This window comes from Anas acuta, chromosome 10 (assembly GCF_963932015.1).
Source record: "Anas acuta chromosome 10, bAnaAcu1.1, whole genome shotgun sequence".
Taxonomy (NCBI): domain Eukaryota; kingdom Metazoa; phylum Chordata; class Aves; order Anseriformes; family Anatidae; genus Anas; species Anas acuta.
This window is the reverse complement of record NC_088988.1, coordinates 13,147,544-13,168,944: the sequence shown is the minus strand read 5'-3', so window position 1 is coordinate 13,168,944 and position 21,401 is coordinate 13,147,544. Positions and strand designations below refer to the sequence as shown.

Sequence of the window (21,401 nt, the reverse complement as noted above, 5' to 3'; positions counted from 1 at the left end):
GACTAGGTGATCTTGGAGGTCTCTTCCAACCTAGACGATTCTGTGATCTAAGAAAAGGTGCATTTAAGGTGCATCCTGCCTTCACAAGCATCTACTGTGGTTCACTGCTGAGTGAGTGCAAGAAACAGAATGCAGATCATTCCTCTGGTCAAGAGCTTTCCCATTCCAGTCACCAGCTGCCTGGAGACCTCTTGAGCTAGTTTGTTTAACCTCCTTCACAGCCCCACGCAATCACATAATCAGACCTGACCTTCACAAGCATCCTGGAGCATTCATCACCATGTCTGGATGTGCTATACAGAAAAATATTTGCTGGTTTTCTCTTTAAAGTAGGTATCTGAAAAGCACAGAGGGGTCTAACTATTTTTTTTCAATCACCTGAAAACCAACACACCCTTATGGAAGAAGAAAAGCCTGGGATAAACTAAAGGTGGGAAAAAAAGAGTCTGTTTTACTTAGCATTTACACAGCAAAGCAGGGTACAGACTTGCGATTGAGATAACATTTTATCATTATCTGCCCATCAGCTGAGAAGACACAATTGTTAGTCTGAGGGAAAATAGAATGGGCCTAGTGAAACAACCAGAACATGAAAATGACAGAAGTGAGCGTGACCCTTACTTTGTAATTAGAAACAGACCAAGCGAGCCCAGGCAGGAAGCAATCCCAGCTTTGTCAACAACTGGTTGGTTGTCAACCTGCTGTAACTTTCAGACATGCCCACATAACCCTTCCTTTCTATGGTCAGTTCCACTCCCCCCAGCCCCAGCAACCTACTTGTGGAAGAGATGGCCACAAGGGAGTTTACGTGCAGACTGCATGGAGTCCCAGCAAATGGCACAGTCGTCATTATTGACTGCAAGCTCCTCTGGTGTTGCAACTGCAAACCTGCGAAGAAAAAGGAAGAGACAGAAATCATGATTACCCCATCTCAGCACAGCCTCCTGTGTAGAGAATCCTGCACTGAGAAAGACTTACTCTCGGTGTTAACTTTCCCTTGGATGAGGTGTGCCAGAATATTTATTTTTTCCATAACTAGAACTCATGCTGCAAAGGAAGTTTCTCACACACATCCCTTCCATGCCTTCTTACAGACATTTTTGGCACATCTCTGACTATGTCCTAAGTTCAAATAGCTTTGACTTATTATCTTCCAAGGAGTACGATCATTAGGTAGAGAACCTCAAGTTATAACCTGTATAGATTTCACTTACGTCATTTTTCTAAGTGAATTTTAATAGCTGTACCCATTAAGATGCTTTCTCGGGATCATAAGCATTTACGGTCTGACTGATTCTGCCCTCAGATTTTACCAACCCCCACTTGTCTTTGAATTAAAATAGCACATTTTTTAAACTACAGTGCCATGCAAGGAGGTACTACATAATACCCCAAAACAGACAGTATAGAGATGAGTGTTATAACAACAGTATTATGTGTATATATACACATAATATATGTACATATACACATATATAGTATATATTTCACAGTACTGCTAGTGTGGAATATATGTGAAAACCAACTACACAAATGCATGAAGCCAGCTTCCACTGACAACTTCAGCAAGAAGCTAGAATGTGGTTCTGCCAGGACAATCAGGATGACAAAACCATGTTAAATGACTCAGATAAGATGTCTCAGATAAGACACTTGCAACTCGAACAGCTTTGTGAGTAACTTCGAGGAGTTTAGCAATTGCATCTTACTGAAAAGAAATAATGCACTGGGGATGAACTTTGTGCTGCAGCTCTTAGCCTGCTATTACAGACACTAGATAACCTTTCACAAAGAAAACCAAAAAAAAAAAAGAAAAAAAGAAAAACAAAGCACCTGGCACAACCCTAGGTTTTAGCAGGCCTCTCCATTTCTCTACACTGCCACACTGCCAGAGTACAGAGGAATGGCCTGAAGTAATCCTGAGGGGCTCTCAGCTCCACTCCGAGTACAGAACTAGTTTGGAGTCGGTTTAATAAACTCATACTTAAAGGCTGAACAGATCTTTTTTAATTAATATTTTGATTAAATTTCAGGCAGTAACTGAATGGCATGGCCTAAGGAAATTAAAAGCATTTATTTCTATCCCAGCCAAAGTCAATATGTGACAACTGAACCAGGCAGAGCTCTGCAGAGCTTGCGCCACCCCTACCGCTCAGGGCAGTAGACAAGGGAGAAGAGAAGAAATACTGGACAGGGGAGTTCACTTGTGACCAATAATACTTGTTACCTGACATACTGCTTTTATATAACTCACTCCTACATATCCCTAGAGTGTGAAGATTTAAGAGTTGGATTTGGAAGACTGTATCTCTCCAGATCACAACATGTCATCATGTTTCAAAGCAACACAAGAGAACCCCGACTTCTTGACTGGGATTCTCCATCCAAGATAAAAGCCAGTACCCCAGAGCAAGTAAGAAGCTCACCTAGCCTCCATGTTTCCAACCACACGCAGGTAGTTCTTGTGCCGCCGAATTCTTCGTTGAACCTCATGGAACAGGTAGCGCAGCTGCATGAAAATCACCAGGCTTGCCATTGACAGCCAGATATTGCCAAACAGCTTTGGGAAAGAAAGGAGAAAAGACAGAAAAGTGATCAGAAACAAACACTGTGGGAACCAGGAGGCAGTCACAAGAAACTGCTGCTCTTTACATCCTTAAACATGAGCAGCACAGCATTTGTAATGAGGATAAACTGTATTCAAGTGTCATTCATTTTAAGATCCACTGCTACCAGTGAAAATAATTCAGTCTGATTACTCAATAACAGAGCTAATTAAACACCTATTAAATAGGTAAGTATGCAGTAGTTAATACTCCATAACAAAATTATTTGTGAGGACTTCAAACTGCACAGGAGGAAGGAATGACAGAATCCCCTGCACTACATTTTCCTTTTAATTTAAAGACTTCTATGGTTGGTTCATAAAATAAGCAAAACAATAATTATATATATTTAAAATACATATACCCAGCACTCTATTTTAAGGCAAGTTTATTTGCTCAACATTATCTCCAATATTTCATACCAGCATGTGAATGTGATGCATCAAGTCCAGCGAAAGCAGGGTGAGCTCCATGATAAAATCTGTGTAGTACACATAAGTGCCTTTGCCTTCCCATGTTCCTTCATGGTTGAGATCCCAGAGATGAATTACGTATCTGCGAGAGCAGAGAGAGTAACATTATTTTATGTTTTTCATTAACTAAAGACCCACATTTTTCAGCTTCTGAAGTGCTTCTCAGGCAAGATTTTGGAGCTTCATGACAGACCTGAAAGGCCAACGGTGACCAGAACAAAGAGGTTCTGCCCTACACATCATGTCCTACATGTGCCTTACAGATACACATGCATGCTACTTCCTTAAGGCAAAAGTTATAGAGATCAGGATCTTAAAAGAAAACCAGTAAAATAACATTAAATAGCATAAATCAATCCCCAAGCAGCAGCGTTTTAATCCATACCTTAGCTCAGTACTACGAGCACCCACTAAAGCTATCCATGCATTGCAGAAATTGTATTTAAAAAGCAGTAGGGGCAGAAGTTAACTGCCTTTGCCCATCTCAAAATGTACATTTGCAATTTAGCAAGTTAACTACACACAGCTCTTAAATGCACAAGCCGTGTCCACTACCTTCTTGAACAACCATCACACAAAACGCGGGCTACTCACCGTAAAATCACGTGAGCAGTTCTGACCGTCACAAGCAGAGACTGCAAAAGAGGAAAAAAATGACACGTTAACAACATCCTGGCATGGGCAGTGGTACTGAGGCAGGGGCTGAGGGCTCAAACACAATGTATTTAGTGCAGCTGAACAAATTCCTGTGAAACAACGGTCATTACAGATGACTGCATGTGTGCAATGTACCTGTAATAAACATGAAGATTATACATAAATAGAAATTTCTTCCACCTAGAGAAGAAATTGATCCTTGCAGAGCTCAAACAAGCAATGCTCACAGAGCAGCCACGAGCATCACAGCCTCTAAGCCCCTCTTTCCCCCCCCCATTTATGTGACATTATCATTTCCAATTCTCATCACTCGGCGTCGATACCACAATCCCACCCGTTACCTCCTGGTGAGGGCAGCAGGCCCCTCCTCATCCCACCACTAAAGAAAATGCTGAACCAGACAGCAGCAGCAACTGGAGGAAGAACCAGAGAAGCACTTTCAAGTCATTCCCACCTTTTGCTAAGATGTGAACAAGGGCTAAATAACTTCTCTCCCCAGCGACACTTACTTCTGTAGGTTGAGCACAGAGAAAAAACCTGAGCGCATCATGAAGTGTAAGCAGACCAGAAGTCTGAAGACACGTCACCACAAAGGTGTGTTTCTAGACCTCTGTAGAGGTTTCTAGGTCACCTCTCTCTCTGTCTCACCTGTCTGGCCCCAGTGTCCCCTCCCTTTGCTGTACCATCCCAGTGAGAGATCAGGCAGGACGAGCCCCCTGCACACTGCCCATGCCACCCCACGGCTGGCAACTGCCAAGAGACACCAAGATGCAAAGGATTTGTGAGGAGCAACTGCAAACCACCTCTCTAAAGCTGCCTGATGGCACACCTTCAGCGTAAGCAGTCATGAAAAACAGTCCAAAACGCTACCTTCCTGGTACAGCACTAAAACAGTTGTTCTGAATACTTTTTCCATTTGTAAAAAGTGTTCTTAAAATGCTTCTCTAAGCATATTTAACCCTCAGTAATATCCAGCATACCTGCCAACTATTTACTAGGTGGCTTTAAGTAATTTTCTTTCTGTGCCTATCACACCAGTCAACTTTTGTCCTAACAAGGGCTTCAGGATGAGACACACAAATCGTTCAAATAACACAGAAACAACCAAGAATGTAACAGCGAGTCACCTAGCACCCTGTTCTGTTCTCAAGACAAACATCTTTCATAAAAATCTCAATCAACACATCAGCTGCTCCTGTGGGGCATGTCATGAGACCCCCTCCTGTCTCCATTACCCCGTCTGTGGGTAACAGAAAGAGGCTGCACTTTGTTCTCAGGAGGTTTCTGGCTACAGAGAAGCTTTGAGCAGACCACAGAAAAAAGTAAATATGTCCAAATTCTAACCATGCAAGTGGTAAACCAGAACCTGAGCTGCTGGATGGATATGCCATTGAGCACAAACCAGCCTGCACAGCATCGTCTCCAATAAGGAAGACATCAGGTAGAAAGCTGAAGACTCCAACTCTGAAACTTTCCAGAGAGGTTAAAATGTAAGTCAGCATTTGGAATCTACAGAATTTCAGTAATCCTCTTTAAAATTTCAAGGTTTTGTTGCCAAGACATGATTTGTACCAGTTAGTGCTGAGGCAACGAGAGCATCAGCACCAGAACAACAAGGACTGGGTCACGGCGATGGTCTCCAGTTCCTCCAGTGTTTCCAGTAACGCCTTTCAGCACGCTGAGATACTTTGCAGAGTGCGTAACGTTGCATCACCAGTTACACAACTGGGCAGCCTGAGCTCTGAGGCATGGCAGGATGCTGTCAGTGACGACACTCACACAGCTCTCGCTCTGCTCAAACTGCCTCGCTGCACACACTCCTGTCCCCGGGGGGCTCTGTGCCAGGAGGCAGCTGACAGGTACTGGTCCTGTACGTGAACACGTGGCTGGGAGGCAGTAAGATGATGGGTGTGGGACAAGAAGTTATGCAGAAAAATACACCATTACCTGGAAGGTATGATGCTGAGATCTAAACACCACTATTATTAATTCTGTGGGCTTAACTGAGACGTACGGAACTGGATTAGAGTACGTTTGCTGCAGGAATGGAGAAATCGTTTCTTAAAACAAGAAAGGTGCGAAGAGGGACAGGATGGTCATTATTACACTAATTCTCCAGTGGCAGACATTACAGCAAAACAATCCTCAGTGTTCACATACAGAAAAAGAAGAAACAACCAGACTGTCCTTATTCAGCCTTCTCTGGGCACTTCCACATTTCACATCCGCCCTTTGCAGGAAGGAAAACACTGACCAACACCACAGAACAAGGGGACGCCTAGCTAAAGCCCAAGGAAAACATCCGTATTGCTCTACTGAAAACCCTCGGGCATCAAGCTAAAAATCAATGCTTGCAGAGTCAGGAGAGAGATGAATAGCTTAATGCAACTTAATGTAATTAAACACACACTAATGGAACACATTTGGCAGGGTCCCTCTTGAACAGCGTCACCTGAGCCACCACCAAGAAAACATTTCAGCCTTCAAGCTTTGATGCAAAAAGTGCTGAGAGCTCGAGGACCACGAGGTGTCACTGCTAGTACCTGTACGGAAAGAAGCCTGAATGCTTTACTCCATTGACATGAGTGCTGGCTACTGAAACCAAGGAAACTCCCCATGGCCACCCATACTAAAAAGGTGCAGGAAAGAACAAGGTTGGACAATTTCACACGAGGCAAGATTAAACAGACTAGATTTCTTCTGCTGGAAGGAGAATCAGAAGGGAAACAGGTGAAAGGTCTATAAAATTGCAAACGGGACGAAGAGTAAAGAGGGAATGGTTCTGTGCCGTAGTTCATCACAAACTATGAGAAACCAGCCAGGGCCGTTATCAGGGAGGTGAGTCACAACAGCCAGAAGGGCTCATTTGCGTACACAAAGCAGAGACTTGGAGCTGACTGCTTTTGGGTACTGCAGAGGCCAAAGTATCAGTGAGGTCAGTGAACGATCAGGCAGCTTTGTGGAGTCAACCTGTGGCTATCAAATCCAGCAGCAAATCTCAGCTCCAAATGGCCTCAAAGACCAGGAGACCTTTTCCTACACATTCTCCACAAACCTCCTCTGCTGCACACCTACAGCTTGGCTGAGGACCACATGCTTATGCTCTCCTTCATTAATAAGCAGGCAGAACAGAACCCACTGGAACAAATACCTGGGCCCCATCCTGCAGCCCAAAACACGTCCACCAAGACATTGTTCAGAGCCAAGAAGCAACACTTCAGAACCATGACCCTCCCTGATAAACCTGCCCCAGGCGGGTACAAGGCAGATACATCCTGCCAAAACAAGATAAGAGATGCACCATGAATGAGACCCCAGCTGTTAGAGACAGATGGAAATCTTCAGTATTCTTCCATCACATAACTGCAAACCCAGCCCCACAGCATATTCTTGTATTTAAGGGAAAGTAAATCGATGTGTTAAATAACTGAGCTGTGGTGTGAACAGCACAGTACCCTAAGATGTACCAGCTGATTGTTCTCTGTCCCCCTCACTAACTCCGAGTATGAATTCAAGATAGTGGAGAAGAAAAATAAATCACATGTGCTACTTGCTATCTGAACTAAGGATGTGCCTGTGTGACTTAATTGCAGCTACACTGGTTGCCACCCCTGTAAGACTGTCACTTCCTCAGGCAGAGTGCAACAACCACCGTGTCACAAGCATGCCGATCTTTGCCCCACAAACACATTGATGCTTGCCCCACAAACGTATTGACGTTTAGAGGAGTGCACAAACATGAGCTGCTCAGCTCACCCAAGATGCAACTTTTCACACAAACAGAAGCAAACCCCATGAGCATGCCTTAGGGGAAGGATGTTAGTCATGCTCCTTTCTGGGAGAAATGAAATAGAAAATACCACCTCAGAGAAACAGGCTGAAGTGCACATTACATGTTCGTGTACACCCTCTCTCTCTCTCTCTAATGGCCATTTCAACTAACCCTTCTTGCAATGTTCATGAAGCACAACCATTATTTTTTCATACCCTGCCACTTGATTTCAGCATCATCTTACAGATTGAGCTTCTCATCCTTTTCTTCAGACAAAGAGTATTTGTGGGTTTAAGCTCTAAGCAGGGAAAGCACGCAGAACTGGCAACTACTCTAAAACAAAGAGGAGGGGATTTTATGCATCTTCTGAATTTCTTCCTTGTGGGAAGCTGAAAGAAAACCCGCCAAGGAGTGTCATACACCCCAAAGAAGGGATGAAAAGCATGGCAGAAACAAAGACACCCAAAGGTAGCCTCACCTCTGCTGCCATGAAAGCCAAGGTGTGCATGCCATGGGTGTAGCCAATAACTGCACAGACGACGGCCAGGCCGCAGCAGGACAGGAGCATGGCGATGAGCAGGGTCAGCACTCTGATGTGGCTGCTCATGGGTGTCGTAGGAGAAAAGGAGAGCTGCAATACAAAAACATAAGTAACAGGTTTAAAGAAGCACTTCATCCACCCTGCCCTCCATACTCGCCTCATAGTTCAGGAAAATCTTTTGCTTTCCAGGATAAAACCATGAGGTTTTGCAACCTCAACCATGCAGAGTAGCAGTAAGTGATGTGGAATAAAGCTAAAACCATGCACCATCCCAAAGCATTGCTCATCTCCCTGTCATTTACATTCACGGGGTGTTTTTTTCAAGCCAGAAGGGATCATTATGATTATCTGATATAATGTTCAGGTCACCTGTGTGAGAAAAACACGGGCACTTTCTCACCCCGTAGTTTCTGTATCAAACCCACAGCATCTGCTTCAGATGAACATGTGCTTTAGAAAGACACCTAACCTTGATTTAAGGGCTTTGAGCAATGGGAATAATTACGCTGTGTGTTTTTTCTTTTACCTCACAGCTACCCTGAATTTGTCCAGCTTTATCTTCCACAACTTAACGACATTGATAAAACTAGAGATCTCCCCCCAAAACTCACTTGCAGCTAGAGACTGCTGGACAGAGCCTACTGAAAATAGTTTTCTGTCGCATTCAATAGCATGTATAACATATTAATTACCTAAACTACTTTAACAGTAGGCTACTGTATAAATCAAATATGACACAAGAGGTGATGGATTTTAACATTACATCCCCTTATTTTCAGGGTAGGAAAGGGAAGAATGGGACGAGGAAAGGAGTTGCCCAAAGCTTCATTCTGGTCTGACTGAAGTTGACTCCCTTTGTTTTTAAATTGGTTCTTTCTTCCTTGTTTTATATACATGCTTTGAAGGCAGAGGGGTATAATAAGGACTCTTTCCCACATGAGCTTTGTTCTTTTACAGCTTTCTGAACTACACCAAGACTACTGTATGTCTGCCTCGTTCATTTCTGCCTCGATTTTCCTAACCCCAACCAATCTAATTTCAAGCTTAGTGCTTAGCTACTTGTGAATTAACAGGCCTTACTGGATATTAATAAAAATAATAATAAATTGCAAAGCTACCAAAAGGAAATTCATGGATTCAATTTAGTTCAAAGGGTTATCCAGGACAGAGGAGCTGAGGAATATGTATGTGCATTATAAACGTTTAAAGAGCAAGATTTATTGTTCAAATTCTAGTTCCCTCTTCCTTGCCTAGCTTTCTTGTGTCTCTCAACCAAAATTATTCCTGGTATTAACAGAAACTGGATATATCTTATGAAGAATGTTGTGCTGTGTATTATACAGACATTGGCAGTCAACACTGGGTAGATGTAAATGAGCTTGAAACATGAGCACGGAATTCACGGAAGGAGGTTTTATGGACCACTCCTGAAGGGCACTGTTCTACGGGATGTTCTGTTGTCAAGATTTCTTCACAGAGAAGAGCTACGAAAACATCGCACAGCATTATGTAACAGTAATTACAGGGCACATGCAAGGAGCAATTTATTAAAGAAAATAAACCTCTTCGGCTCTATTTATCTGCTGGGAAAACTGAAGGAGTAAGATTGACGTGGCACCTATTTGAAGCTAATGGAAGGTGCACATGTTCAGCACCTCAGGTGGGGAAAAGGTCTCAATGATCTGTTTGCAACCTATAATGAGCCAGTGCCTAAACCAGAAGTGGAATTTGCATAACCCAAAAGATAGCCCTTAATCAAAACTTACATATTCAAAGCGATCCTTGCAGAGCTGAACCATGAGATGAAGAAACACGAGCCCAGAGAACCAGAGGCACCACATGACCACTTCTTCCACTGTCTGAACATTCAGCACGCCAAAAATAAAGATGAACTTATAGAAGATGAAATTCCAGAACTTATCCTTGAGATGCTGAAAAGGAAGATGTTTGGTTACTGCCATGAAAGCACTGATAATCCACATGCATAAAACTCCCTGTGCAAAGTAAATAATATTTAGGGGAGGGAGGGAGGAGAAGCGAGAAAGAAGATGGAAACATGACAATGTGTTAGCAAAAGCCAGATGCATACACATCTATAATAGTTATTTGTTACCATTACTGAATTAAAAAAAAATACTAAAAACATTAGAAGTCCCTAATATTTGATTTTCTGCACCCAAGCAACACAGCTACTGGGCCTCAGATACAAAGTTCTCCCTGCTGTGCTGACCAGAAGAACAGCCACATTAAGCTAGACAAAATGTCCAAATAGCCTAGCACCACACTCCCAAAAGTACCTGTCAAAAGTAGAGATAAAGATAAGAAAGTCAGCTCTTAAAAAGCACAATGCCTACGGTGGAGAATAAAATGGATGAGCAAAAAAAAAAAAAAAAAAAAAAACTATTCCCCCGCACATGCAGCATGAAAGAAAAAGTATGATTTCTCAAGCAGCAGACAGAAAGCCAGTTTGTTGAGGAGAGAAAAATGTTATGGGATAGAATGCTTGGTTAAGGAACACGATGAAATCACCAGGACAAGAGTTAAGACACGCCCAGAATTCCTTCCCAATGCTGCTAGTTTTGGCTCACCAATATTAATAACCTCTAAATGAGGATTGAAGCTTATCCCACTGTCCAAAAGCAAATGGATCCACAGTTATTGCCTGCCACTTCCCGTTTTAAGAGGGTGGAGAACGTCTTGGAAATTATCACTGGTTACAATTCCACATCCTCACAGTCAACACAGATGGGAAAAAAAGTTTTCAGAGTGCCCTGTTTGTAAAACACCTCACTTGGAGGCTGTAAGGGGAGGGAATCACAAGCACAATACGCTGTGAGGGATCCACGGTTATTCATGAAGATTTAGGTGCCTCGGCTCTGCGTGTCAAAAATAATCATGGCCTGATTTTTCCTAGAGCACTGCAATTACACGATTATTTTTAAAATATATACTATTCCAACCACTGCTGCCACTTTCATCTTTTGCAGGATCCTGCTTTAAAAATAAAATGGGTCTTCATTGGTCCTCTTGCTGTATTTTTAAAAACATTCTCACCTAGCCTCAGAGCAGGACAAGCAGTATGAGCCTTCAGACCTGATCACCTCCCTTCTCTGGGCACATGCCTACCTACTGCCTCTTACACCTGGGGTGAATCAGCCATCCGCTCAGTGCCTGGGGCTGGAGAGCACGTGCACTTCTCGAGCAGTCAAGGCAAAAATCAAAGTACAAGAGGGAACTCCAGCTGCCAGTGCTGATAACTAACTACGAAATGTAATGGAGAAATGGTGCCAAATGCAATCAGACTAGGGAAGAATATATGGATGTTATAAATACCATGAGGCAAGGTGGACTTGTAAGAAATCTGACCAAGTTTATATTAAGGAAGCAGGATTTTCAAGCTGACCATAGGCTTATAAAATATAATTAGGACAATGAAAAAGAAAGGTTCGCTCCAGACATGAACTGGAAGTTTGTAAGTGCAGATATACTGGCTAACTATGAGGGGTTTCTTGGGTGGATTGTTTTCTGTATGGTGTCACTGGATATCACTTTCAGAAGTGAGAATTCCAAGTAGAAGGAATTAAATTTGTTTTAAAATTTATTGTGTAACTTAAGCAGTTCCCTATAGAAAACCACACCAGTCACACACACCATGAAATTATTCAACACCAGAGACACCAGGGCAATCCATTGCTCTCTTACCTGCCTCTCGCTGACACGAAGAGGACCAAACACCACATACTGGATTAATTTAGCAACCAACATCAGAAAACAGCAGGCAGTGTTCACTAGTACCTGCAAGGAAATAAAGCAGTCAGTAACGAATACTTTTGCCCTACTCAAAAAGGGAGGGAGAGAAGGGGAAAGAACAAGTCTAACAGAGCCTTCCTTTGTTTATTAAATAGTTTTGGCTGCCTTTTTTTTTTTTTTTGGTGAAATTTAAGCCTGGCCTCTTCTAAGATAGGGACAGTAGCTGATAAGTCACAACTCCTTTCTAGAAATACTAACACTTGATATACCAGTAAATCCAACAAACCCAACGCTTTGTGATAAACTGTTTTATGCAGATGAGCAAACTTTAGCACTAAGGAGCATGGGGTCAAAACCTACAGCTCGCCAGGACGCTTATTTTGCTTCAGGTGCAGGAGCTGCATGTTAAGCATACATCTTAAACAACTCCACCTTGAATCTGTTGTTACTTGAAACACACAGTAGCAGGCAAGGTTTCTGTAACAACCCTGCTCACATCCTTCCTGGGAGCCTGCTTTAAAGCAAAGCAGTAAGGAGCCGAACATGCGGGCCTGGAAAACTGCTTGTCAGATCTGACGAAGAAATTTGCAATTAACTGTTGACCTACCCAAAGCACTAAGAGGCGGGGGGAGGCGATGATGCAGCATCGCCCTGTCATGCCTAAGGCACACAATCAACTTTTCCAGGGCTCTTAATTTAAGCTCCTAACGCCAAGTTTCCGAACAGCCTCAGCAGACCGAATGTGCTCAGCATTCTCAAATCCTAAGCCTCGGCCAAGCGAGGAAGCCAGACACCTGCATTACAGCAAACACCACCTTTCACTGACAAACACCAGAAAGTTCAGCAGCAAGATTTCAGCCGGGCATTTCTGACATCCCCCTGCCGAGCCTTAACTCCAGCCAGACCACAGGGAAATCAGCAAAGCGAGAAATTTACTCTTACGCTATCGTCTCTGAAACTCATTGGGGCTTCTAGAGGTATATAAGTATTTTTTTTAAAGATGGTGTGGATGTTTCCTCTTATCTATGTGACTTTAAGTGTTAATTCTTGAAAAAAATCAAGAAAGAGTGGGCTCAAAGCGCTGATACCACCTCGCAAAGATCCCCACCGAGCCACCTGAGCGCTTCCAGGGCTGTAAGTGCCCAGGGCCCCGCAGCACCCCCTCCGCAGTGCCGATTTCCCCCGATTTTCCCCCAAACCTCCCACCGGGGAGGGCTCGGGCCCCGCTGCCCCCCTCACCCTCAGCCCGGGCTCCCAAGCAGGGCTGCAGCCGAGCCCCCCCGCCCACCACCACAGGCCCCGGCCCCGCCACAGCACCCGGGAGGAGGAGCCCGGGGGAGCCCGGGGGAGCCCCGGGGCGCTGAGGGCCGAGCCCCCTGCGGCCATCCCGGGCCTCACCCAGACGCAGAGGCTGTCGGCGAGCAGGAAGGAGGCGACGTCCAGGGCCCGCGGCCCGCCCCGCGCCTGCAGCTCGGCGGTGGAGCCGGCGGCGGCTTCGGGGGCCCGTCCGAGGGCTCGGTAGGCGCTGAGGGCGGCTGCCAGCAGCGCCAGGGCGCTGAGCGCGGTGTAGGTGCGGAGGCTGGGCCAGGGGAAGCGCTCCAGGAACAGCAGCGGCATCGCGGAGCCCCCCTGCGGGCCGCGGGCCCGCTTCCTGCGGCCTACAGCCCGCCCGCCCGGCCCCCGGTACCGCCCCTCGCCGGGGCCGGGCCGCGCCGCCCCCGCCGGGGCCGGGGAAGGGGAAGGAGAAAGAGAAGGGGAAGGCCCCGGGGAGCGGCCCCGGCTCCCCGCTCGGGGTGTGGGGCGCTGAGGAGCGGCCCCCGGGCGGCCGTTGGGGCTCCCCCCGAGCCGGGGAGGGGCGGTTCCGCCGCCCAGCGCAGGGCACGAGCGGGATCCGGAGCAAAGCTGCGGCAGAAGGGTGCAGGCAGCGGCTCAGCACGCTCAATATGGGAATAAAAACGCGTGGAGATGTGTGGGCTGCTGCAACCTGCAGGAGGCTGAAGCGTTAAGAGGGAGCTGGGGTGCTGGGATCCCTCGCACCATGACACAGCACCAGGAGGTCGGCGTCATGCAGAACTGCCTGCGCGCAGCTTTGGCACACTTCAACATGAGCCAAGCTCAGTCCTGTGGCTACAAATATATACAAAGAATCTCACTTCTGTATTTAATCGGCTCTCAGGCCTGTCCAGCAGAATTGACTTGCGTTAGTCTGTTGCTTTCTTCAGGGGACAGAGAGGGCAAAGATGCAGGTTTTATTTAGTGAAAGCCCTGTACAAACAGCAATCCCTACAGATTATTTTGAATAAATTTTTTAAAATGGCTTTAATTATTTATACTCTCTCTCAAAACAGAAACTCAGTTCTTCAAATTAAAGAAAGGCTCAAAATTATATTGCACCTAGTTAAATTTCTGAATCTCTCCCTCAGACTGTCTCTGCTCAGAGATGAAAATTAGGGCACAATCGGATGTGCCCTGAATGGTCAGATCCTCCTCTTGTTCTCGAGGTTTTCTGTATTGCTCAAGGAATGTAACAAATTTTAAAATACGTTCTTAAAAGTAGAAGACAACCACAGCAAAAAAAAAAAACACACTGGAAGACAAACAGAATCAGACCCATTTTGTTTAATGTTGTACAAAAAAAAGGTGAGTATTACAATGAAAAGTGATTAAAACACTGATATCTATCACATTGCCATCCCACTACTTAAACAGTTGAGATTCACTTCTCTATTCATACAATAGAAAGTTCAGTGGACTTCAGGTAAAGAACAACATAAAAAAAATCCTTGTCACACACATTCTTTTTTCTACATTTTAAAGCTGTGCTCACAGAGACGGCTTCTTCTGTCACTCTTCGGGTATATGGGAGCTCAGTTGTAGATAAAGTTGAACCTAAAATTAAAAGGGTTATACCACGTGAGAGACTTTTGTTGTTTTTATTTAACTGACATTTTGGAATGAATAAGCAAATGTTTTGTTTTTGCTCTTGATAAGACTCCATCTGACAGAGGAAAAGTGATTTTTTTTTCCATAAGACAACTTTAGCATAGCAAGAAGCGTTATTTTTAACGGCCAATGCTATGCTAGCATTGCACATTTGTCTCTTAAGGCTGCAAAAGAAATAATTATTTCATTTCTTAAGAGAGCTTCACGGATATGAAAATACCAGTGAGAGTTAATATAACCCATCGGCAACTCTTTCACAGCATTTCTGTCATCAGAGCCGGCTTTACACACTCAAAAGGCAGCAGACAGACTCAGCAGAAGCGCTAATTCTTGTCAACTACATTTCCCAGCAGACAGAAGAGCACTGTGCACACACTCACAAAGTGAAAGGAAGCCTCCATCTCAGCTTCCTGATGTCCTTTGTTGGGATGCAGCCATTGCTCTGGTGCCAAACTGGAGTTTGGCTGCGTAATAGCCTGTGCTTCCCTGGTACTTTAGACAGAGCAGGGAGGGGGAAAGGCCCTGAGCAACAAGTACCAAAATTGGGACTAGACGGAGGAAAACACAGAGCACATAACTCAGTGCTTCAAATAAGCATCTTGGCTTTTCCTCTCACACTGTCCCAAACACTTGTAAGAAGCTGGTACTTAGTGCATGCGCAGCTTTGCCCCTGCTATCTTTCACGTTTTCCTCTGCTAAAATTTCCAAATGGGATTTTGGTGCTGGCAAGATGCAACCACTGCCTCTGAAGTGTCCACACCATCTAATATGTCCTCGTGCCCCTCAGCTCTTCACCTGACATTAAGCATCCACCACAACTTGTACGAGACAGACTCTAAGCTCTTTGGGATAGCTGCAACCTTTTCACAATTTGCTTCTGTAGTGCCTAGCCTTGCTTTGGCATCAAAGTTCCCCAAAACTAGCTCACGTATGAACATAATATACCTGCTCAAAAGTTGAGGAAGGCTGGAAATAATAGGTCCGTATCCCGGTGCGTTGTCATAGAGCTCAAACAACGGTGCAGCGACCAGTTTGTAATTTTTGGGGACTGCAAACAAAGCTACAAATAAAGGTGAGTTGATTAATATTAAACAAAAAAGACATCCACCAAGCATTCAGACAAGGTATCACCCCCCCCAATCTCTAAGCAAGATTGCTACATACAGCACTGTAGTGCTAGAGCAGGTTTATTCCCTTCACAGTTAAATACAGAGTTGTACACATGGTGTGGGAGCAGGAATGGGAATTTACTAGGACCTTGTGTTCAAAGGATCACCTACCTTCAAAACTGATACCAGAATTTATTTATTTTTTAATGCTTAACTATAAACAACTGCAAGCATATGAAAATTAACTTGCTACCACATTCCCTTGCATGAAGTGCGAGCATTTAGAGTTTTATAAATACAATATTCTATAGCAAACACTTACCCTTTTCTTGAAGCTGGACCAAGAAAAGCTTTTTGTGCTCTTTTGGTTTCGTAATATGAGCTGGGATATAGGGATACTGGAAGAAAAATAAAAAGTTTGGTTGTACAGAGCTTTGAAAATACTGTGTGTTCTTAAATGCTCGTGTATAAGTTATTAAGCACTGTCTGAGTTTTCAGCACATCCTACGTTGTTTTTTCATGGCAACAAATAATGAAAACAGCTTTTGTGAGGAAGGATCAAGAAGGAATCCTGTTGCCTTAACAACTCTCCGGAGGATCTCAAGAGGTACCAATACTCGTTACTAGTTAACACAACCCAACAGAACAGAAATGTGTAATAGCAAACTGAGCAAGTACTCTCAGGATTGAAGCATTCAGAACTGGAGCAGTCAGACCATTTTATTCACAGGGCATCTGCTCCATCAGTACCAGTGAATGAGTTTCCACTGTGGTTAAAATAGCTTAAATGAGTTTAAATGGAGTGCCTAGCTTAGCAAGGGACTGGAAACTATTATATCCATGCTTTCTCATCCATCAGGACAGCTGTGACGAGGCAGAGGCAGTTTCCAGAAGAAAAACTTTGGAGTTTGTCCTCAGTCACAGAAAGTAGATGAAATAGATTTTAAAAAAAAAACACTAATGGCTCATGTAGCAGGTAGTCTAAAAGCCCAACTGGCAGGTGGAAGACTTTTAGAAAAAATGATCAATATTTAAGAAAATGAAAGCCAAGAGAAGTGCTCACCTGCGGAGGTTCAAAGTTCGGTCTCCACCAGTTACCAATGCAGTCATCGATCACCCAGTCTTGCTGAACACCATCCTGACGGCCCAGTATCTATCAAATACCCAGTCACAGTCAAAAATTAAATATCCCAAGCAAAAATTTCAGAAAACATACACTGGAAGCACAAAGACTTTTTGTAATAAGGGATGTAGATCAGGACTACTCTGGAACAGCTTTTTTATTTATTTTTTTTAAAGAATATTTGTGTAAAGTGACATTTTATCATAGAAACCTCTCTTGACAGGACAAGGACACTTTAGAAAACATTCCAAATTCCATGCTACGTTCAGTTGTACTACCACAGGAAGAACGAAATGCCACGTTATACTACCTGACAGTATTAACTGAGGTTCAGCAGAGCGCATTTAAGCCATTAATCGGTGTGTTGTGAAAACTGTCTCAAAAACTAGTCCTCAGTCATGCTCAGCATCATAGTTTACAGCCCACCTACACACTCACTTGCCTGAAGCCAGCCCAAAAGCAAAGCTGCAAACGAGCACAGGACTTGAGTGGTAGGTAGGGGGGGCTGCCACTGGACCGCTCGGTCACCCTCTCACCATGCAGGTGAACGAGAACCGACTGCTTTACTTTGTTAGCTGCCCAAGAACATTTTACAACCAAACACAAAGGCATCAGAATAACAGAAGTGATAAGGAGACTACTTTAATTCTTTGGCTATTCTACTAACTCTAGAATAATTCAACATTCTATAACATTCCAGAATTGCAACGTAACGAAAGAAAACAGACCTCTGTCATTAAGCGTTTGAGCCCCTCTACCTCATCTTCTCCTGGATTGAGTTCACCACCAGGTCTGTTAAAATAATCAATGATTAAAGCTAGGTTTACGCGTTACAGTATTGACAGACTTTCACAGGTAAGTTCGGACATGCTTCCAGGCGGGGAGCTACGAATTCACTCAAGGCTCTTGCACCTGAACTTCCACATCTAACCTTGTTAAAGCTGAAGACAAAAGGATAGCCTTCACCAAAACTAAAAGGGCTACCACATGTCCCTTTGAAAAATAAAACTGCACACAAGACTTTAACGTCAATGGGACAAAAGGATGACAATACACTTGTTAATGAACAGAGCATTTAAAAGGTAAAACTTAAACAGCAATACAAAACCATCAGAAATTAAAGAAAAGGTTGTAAGTATCAACTGTAGTTGTTCTAATCTCAAAAGCAGCCCTTAGTGAAGCATACAGAAGCATAAAAATCAAGTGGGGAACCATCCTGCATTTAATGCAAGATTAATGAAAGAATAAAAGGACATTCACATCACAAGTTTTTCTGAAAAATGGTCAGAGTCCAGCCTACTTAGTCCACACACACATCCCACATCAAAATGTCTAAAAAGCACCTGGATACCAAGTTAGATTTTTCCCCCTCACTTCAGAGCAAACACCGCAAGCGTTAAGAACATCCACTGCGTGTGTTACTGGTTATAACTCAAGTCCAGTCCACCCAGTTTAAAACAAGAAAACAAGCTCCACCACCACAATCGTATGATTCAAACTAAAATTTCACTCCAGTAGCAATAACTATTAAACTAACTGATACATTTTTCCTCACACATTCAAATGCCTTTCTTATTGCCTCCAGCCTACCCAGCAGTTTTGTAAACGGATCCTGTTCCGTGTTTATCAGGGTTTATGCCTCGAGCTTCACTTTACCATTTCTGCAGCCACACCACAGGGGTATTTAAGCATAACAGCTTTCCTAACAGTGTGAGAACAAAAGGCTGTCTCTGATAAGAGCGTTAAACAGGGCTGCTGATGCACTGTAACTAAGATTTCCAGCTGGTCCAAACCCAAAGTGACCCCGCTCATTTGTCAAACACACATTTCAGAAGAAAACTTTGTCATCCAAAAAACCTTTTCCCAGATTATGTCCTCACAACAAATGAATCCCCTTCAGAACTCCTAACAGAGCCGGCCACATTTTAGCTTCTAATAAGCACATTTAGAGGTCTGGGATGTTAAGGTTGGATTAGGAAGGTCGGCACAATAAGCAGAGACTTACAGCTTGAAGAAAGTTGTCCCCAGCTGCAGTAACAGCACATGGGGCAGTCTATGCTCGTGTACGATCAGGACCCCTTCCACGGTCCGCCTCATGCCGATTTTGTCAAATTCTTCTCTCATGCGTTGAAAGCGAGCTGCCACTGAGCTGTCCTTCTCATAGAGGGGCTCCTTTGTACCAAAGGTATAGTTGGTAAGAGGATACCTATGAAGAAAAGAAATAGGTTACAGCATGACAAGAAGGCTGGATTTAAATCACAAGCACGCAGCATTTGCCCCGTGGCAGAACAGTCCCTGCTTGAGCAAACGGTAACTCCGTTGCTCTCACAGGGAGGTGGCAAGCTGAGTTGCAGCACCCGCATGACACCAAGATCTGCTCGAGGAGACACAAGCACAGGAAGCCAGGCTGACTGGACACACTTATGGGGCCAATTCAGAAGCAGGCAGGGAATTCCAGACGTGCCAGCAGCCCGCTTGGACCTGCACACCGCAGAGCAAAGGCAGCTGAGGCTCTGAGAGGAGATGGGAAAGGGATGAGAGAGAACTGCTGGGAAGGATGGAAGCTGCATGGGACAGCTCCCGTTTCTGCAGGAGTGATGAAGAGCCTGAGAACTGAACTGTTAGAAGAGGTTTTGCTTTGAAGGGGAAAATGAGATGCCTGGATCATGGAAGGGGAACACTGAGCGTCAAGGGCAGGGCTGGGGGCCTGGGGTAAGAAGAGCTTGAGCAGATCACGCAGGTGGCTTTGGTGCTGGACCTCTGCTTCCTCTAGGAACAACGCAGAGTACCCTGAAGGGATTTCTATAGGCAACAGGGACCAAGTAGAGAGAGAAGAATCAGAAGAAAGAAAAAATTAAGAAATTAAATAGTCCAAGAAGGCACAGAGGGCAACAGGAAAGCATTATTGTACAACTAAATGCAAGTAACAAAGAAATCACAAGCCACTTCCAGTTGCTGGAGCCATTCTCAGGCACACAAGTGAACCAAAATTCGTTTCCTAGCTGCTGATACCTTCATGAGCAAGCTTCTCCCCTGCACTTAGAACCACCTACGTTTCCATTCATTTCCTTTCTTTTTGATTCCCAGAGAGCCATACTAACAACCCACTGTGTTACCCTGTAACACCCTATACTGTGTGTGTGGGTACATTAGTTCCTACCTCAGAACTGTTAGCTCCTGCTTTACAAAAAAAGTTGGTAATAGTTTCCTGCTGATTCTTCTCTTCAGAAACACCACAAAAATATCCCAACCTTTGAAACTAACATTTAAACTTCTGCAATAAGACTCTAACTGTGAATAAACCCAGCTGTACCAAGCCATACACACTAATTTGTTTGATTAAGGGCTAATAGTGAATATGGACTACTGCAGTTCACATTTACTGCTTTGCAGCTTGACAGGTGTATTCCCCAAAGAATGCATCAGAGTTTACTCAGAGAAGGCAGCAGAAATAGATGCCTTCTCATGCAATAAAAGTACGTGCAGCAAATAATTGCTCTAATTGCCACAGATATGAACTTTGTCAGGTAGCAACCAAAGTGAAGTTGAATTAAAACACCTGGCTCACTCAGGGGCAGCAGGGGGATCTAACCACACGCTGCTGCCCATGCTGGGTGAGCCCAAAGGCAGCAGAGCCCCGCTGCTCTCCCAGGAGTCACCCTGAAAGCTGCAGGAGGGGCAGAGGGGCCACCCTTCACTCCGTGCCACCTCTCCCTGACCCCCTAGAAACATAGAACCATAGATTCATAAAGGTTGGAAGAGACCTCTAAGATCACCTGGTCCAACCACTTCTGTCCCCCACTAACCCTGTCCCCAGGCACCACGTCCAATCTCTCCCTGAACACCCCCAGGCACAGTGACTCCACCACCGCCCTGGGCAACCCATCCCAACACCTGACCGCCCTTCCTGAGCAGCAATGTCTCCTCATTTCCAACCTGAGCCTCCCCTGGGGCACCCTGAGCCCATTCCCTCTGCTCCTATCACTGGTTACCTGTGAGAAGAGGCCGAGCCCAGCTCCCCACAGCTTCACTTCAGGCAGTTGCAGAGAGCAATGAGCTCTGCCCTGAGCCTCTGCTCCTGCCTCAAAGACCCCCTTGCTGCACCCAGAACCCCTCAGAAACCCCCAGAACCTCTCAGAAGCCCCTCAGAGCCCCTCAGAGCCCCCCAGGGCCCCTCACAGCCTCCCCCCGGCGCGGGCCGAGCGCTGTCGGGGCTCTCACAGGTTGATGGTCCTCTCGAGGGTGAGCGGCTTGGTCTGCTGGATGTACTTATTGCCGAACTGGTTGACCCCGCGGGGCCAGCCGGTCTGCGAGCGGTTGGGCGGCACCACCGACATGGCGGCGAGGGCAGCAGGCCGGCGGGAGCGCCGTCCGCCATCAACCACCCGGAAGCCGCCTCAGGAGCCGCGCTTCCGACCATAGAGACG

The 21,401-nt window shown here is 44.9% G+C and overlaps 2 protein-coding genes across 2 annotated transcripts in view; both read right to left on the bottom strand.

Moving 5' to 3' along the window:
• Window positions 1-13,499, bottom strand: part of AMFR (autocrine motility factor receptor) — a 29,304-nt gene extending 15,805 nt beyond the window's left edge. The window contains exons 1-8 of the mRNA XM_068693831.1: window positions 13,198-13,499; window positions 11,752-11,844; window positions 9,816-9,980; window positions 7,987-8,139; window positions 3,674-3,714; window positions 3,029-3,161; window positions 2,427-2,560; window positions 778-888 (exon numbers count right to left, since the gene is read on the bottom strand). Coding sequence (XP_068549932.1) covers window positions 778-888; window positions 2,427-2,560; window positions 3,029-3,161; window positions 3,674-3,714; window positions 7,987-8,139; window positions 9,816-9,980; window positions 11,752-11,844; window positions 13,198-13,416 — 1,049 coding nt within the window. The 5' untranslated portion in view covers window positions 13,417-13,499. The remainder of the gene's footprint in view (window positions 1-777; window positions 889-2,426; window positions 2,561-3,028; window positions 3,162-3,673; window positions 3,715-7,986; window positions 8,140-9,815; window positions 9,981-11,751; window positions 11,845-13,197) is intronic.
• A 904-nt stretch (window positions 13,500-14,403) lies between these two features.
• NUDT21 (nudix hydrolase 21) lies at window positions 14,404-21,329 on the bottom strand. The gene is made up of 7 exons (XM_068693833.1): window positions 21,196-21,329; window positions 18,980-19,180; window positions 17,703-17,766; window positions 16,915-17,004; window positions 16,174-16,249; window positions 15,688-15,802; window positions 14,404-14,688 (listed from the first exon to the last, which is right to left on the bottom strand). The coding sequence occupies exons 1-7, from the start codon at window positions 21,309-21,311 to the stop codon at window positions 14,667-14,669; spliced, it is 684 nt and encodes a 227-aa protein (XP_068549934.1). The 5' UTR covers window positions 21,312-21,329; the 3' UTR covers window positions 14,404-14,666.
• Between the last annotated feature and the right edge of the window lie 72 nt (window positions 21,330-21,401).

Excerpts from the sequence above, each read along its gene's own strand:
- NUDT21 (XM_068693833.1), bottom strand. The coding sequence starts at position 21,311 with ATGTCGGTGGTGCCGCCCAACCGCTCGCAGACCGGCTGGCCCCGCGGG. Across the intron at positions 17,005-17,702 it reads TCAAACGCTTAATGACAGAG|ATACTGGGCCGTCAGGATGG; the intron begins GTCTGTTTTCTT and ends GGTATTTGATAG. Across the intron at positions 16,250-16,914 it reads CGAACTTTGAACCTCCGCAG|TATCCCTATATCCCAGCTCA; the intron begins GTGAGCACTTCT and ends TTTTTCTTCCAG.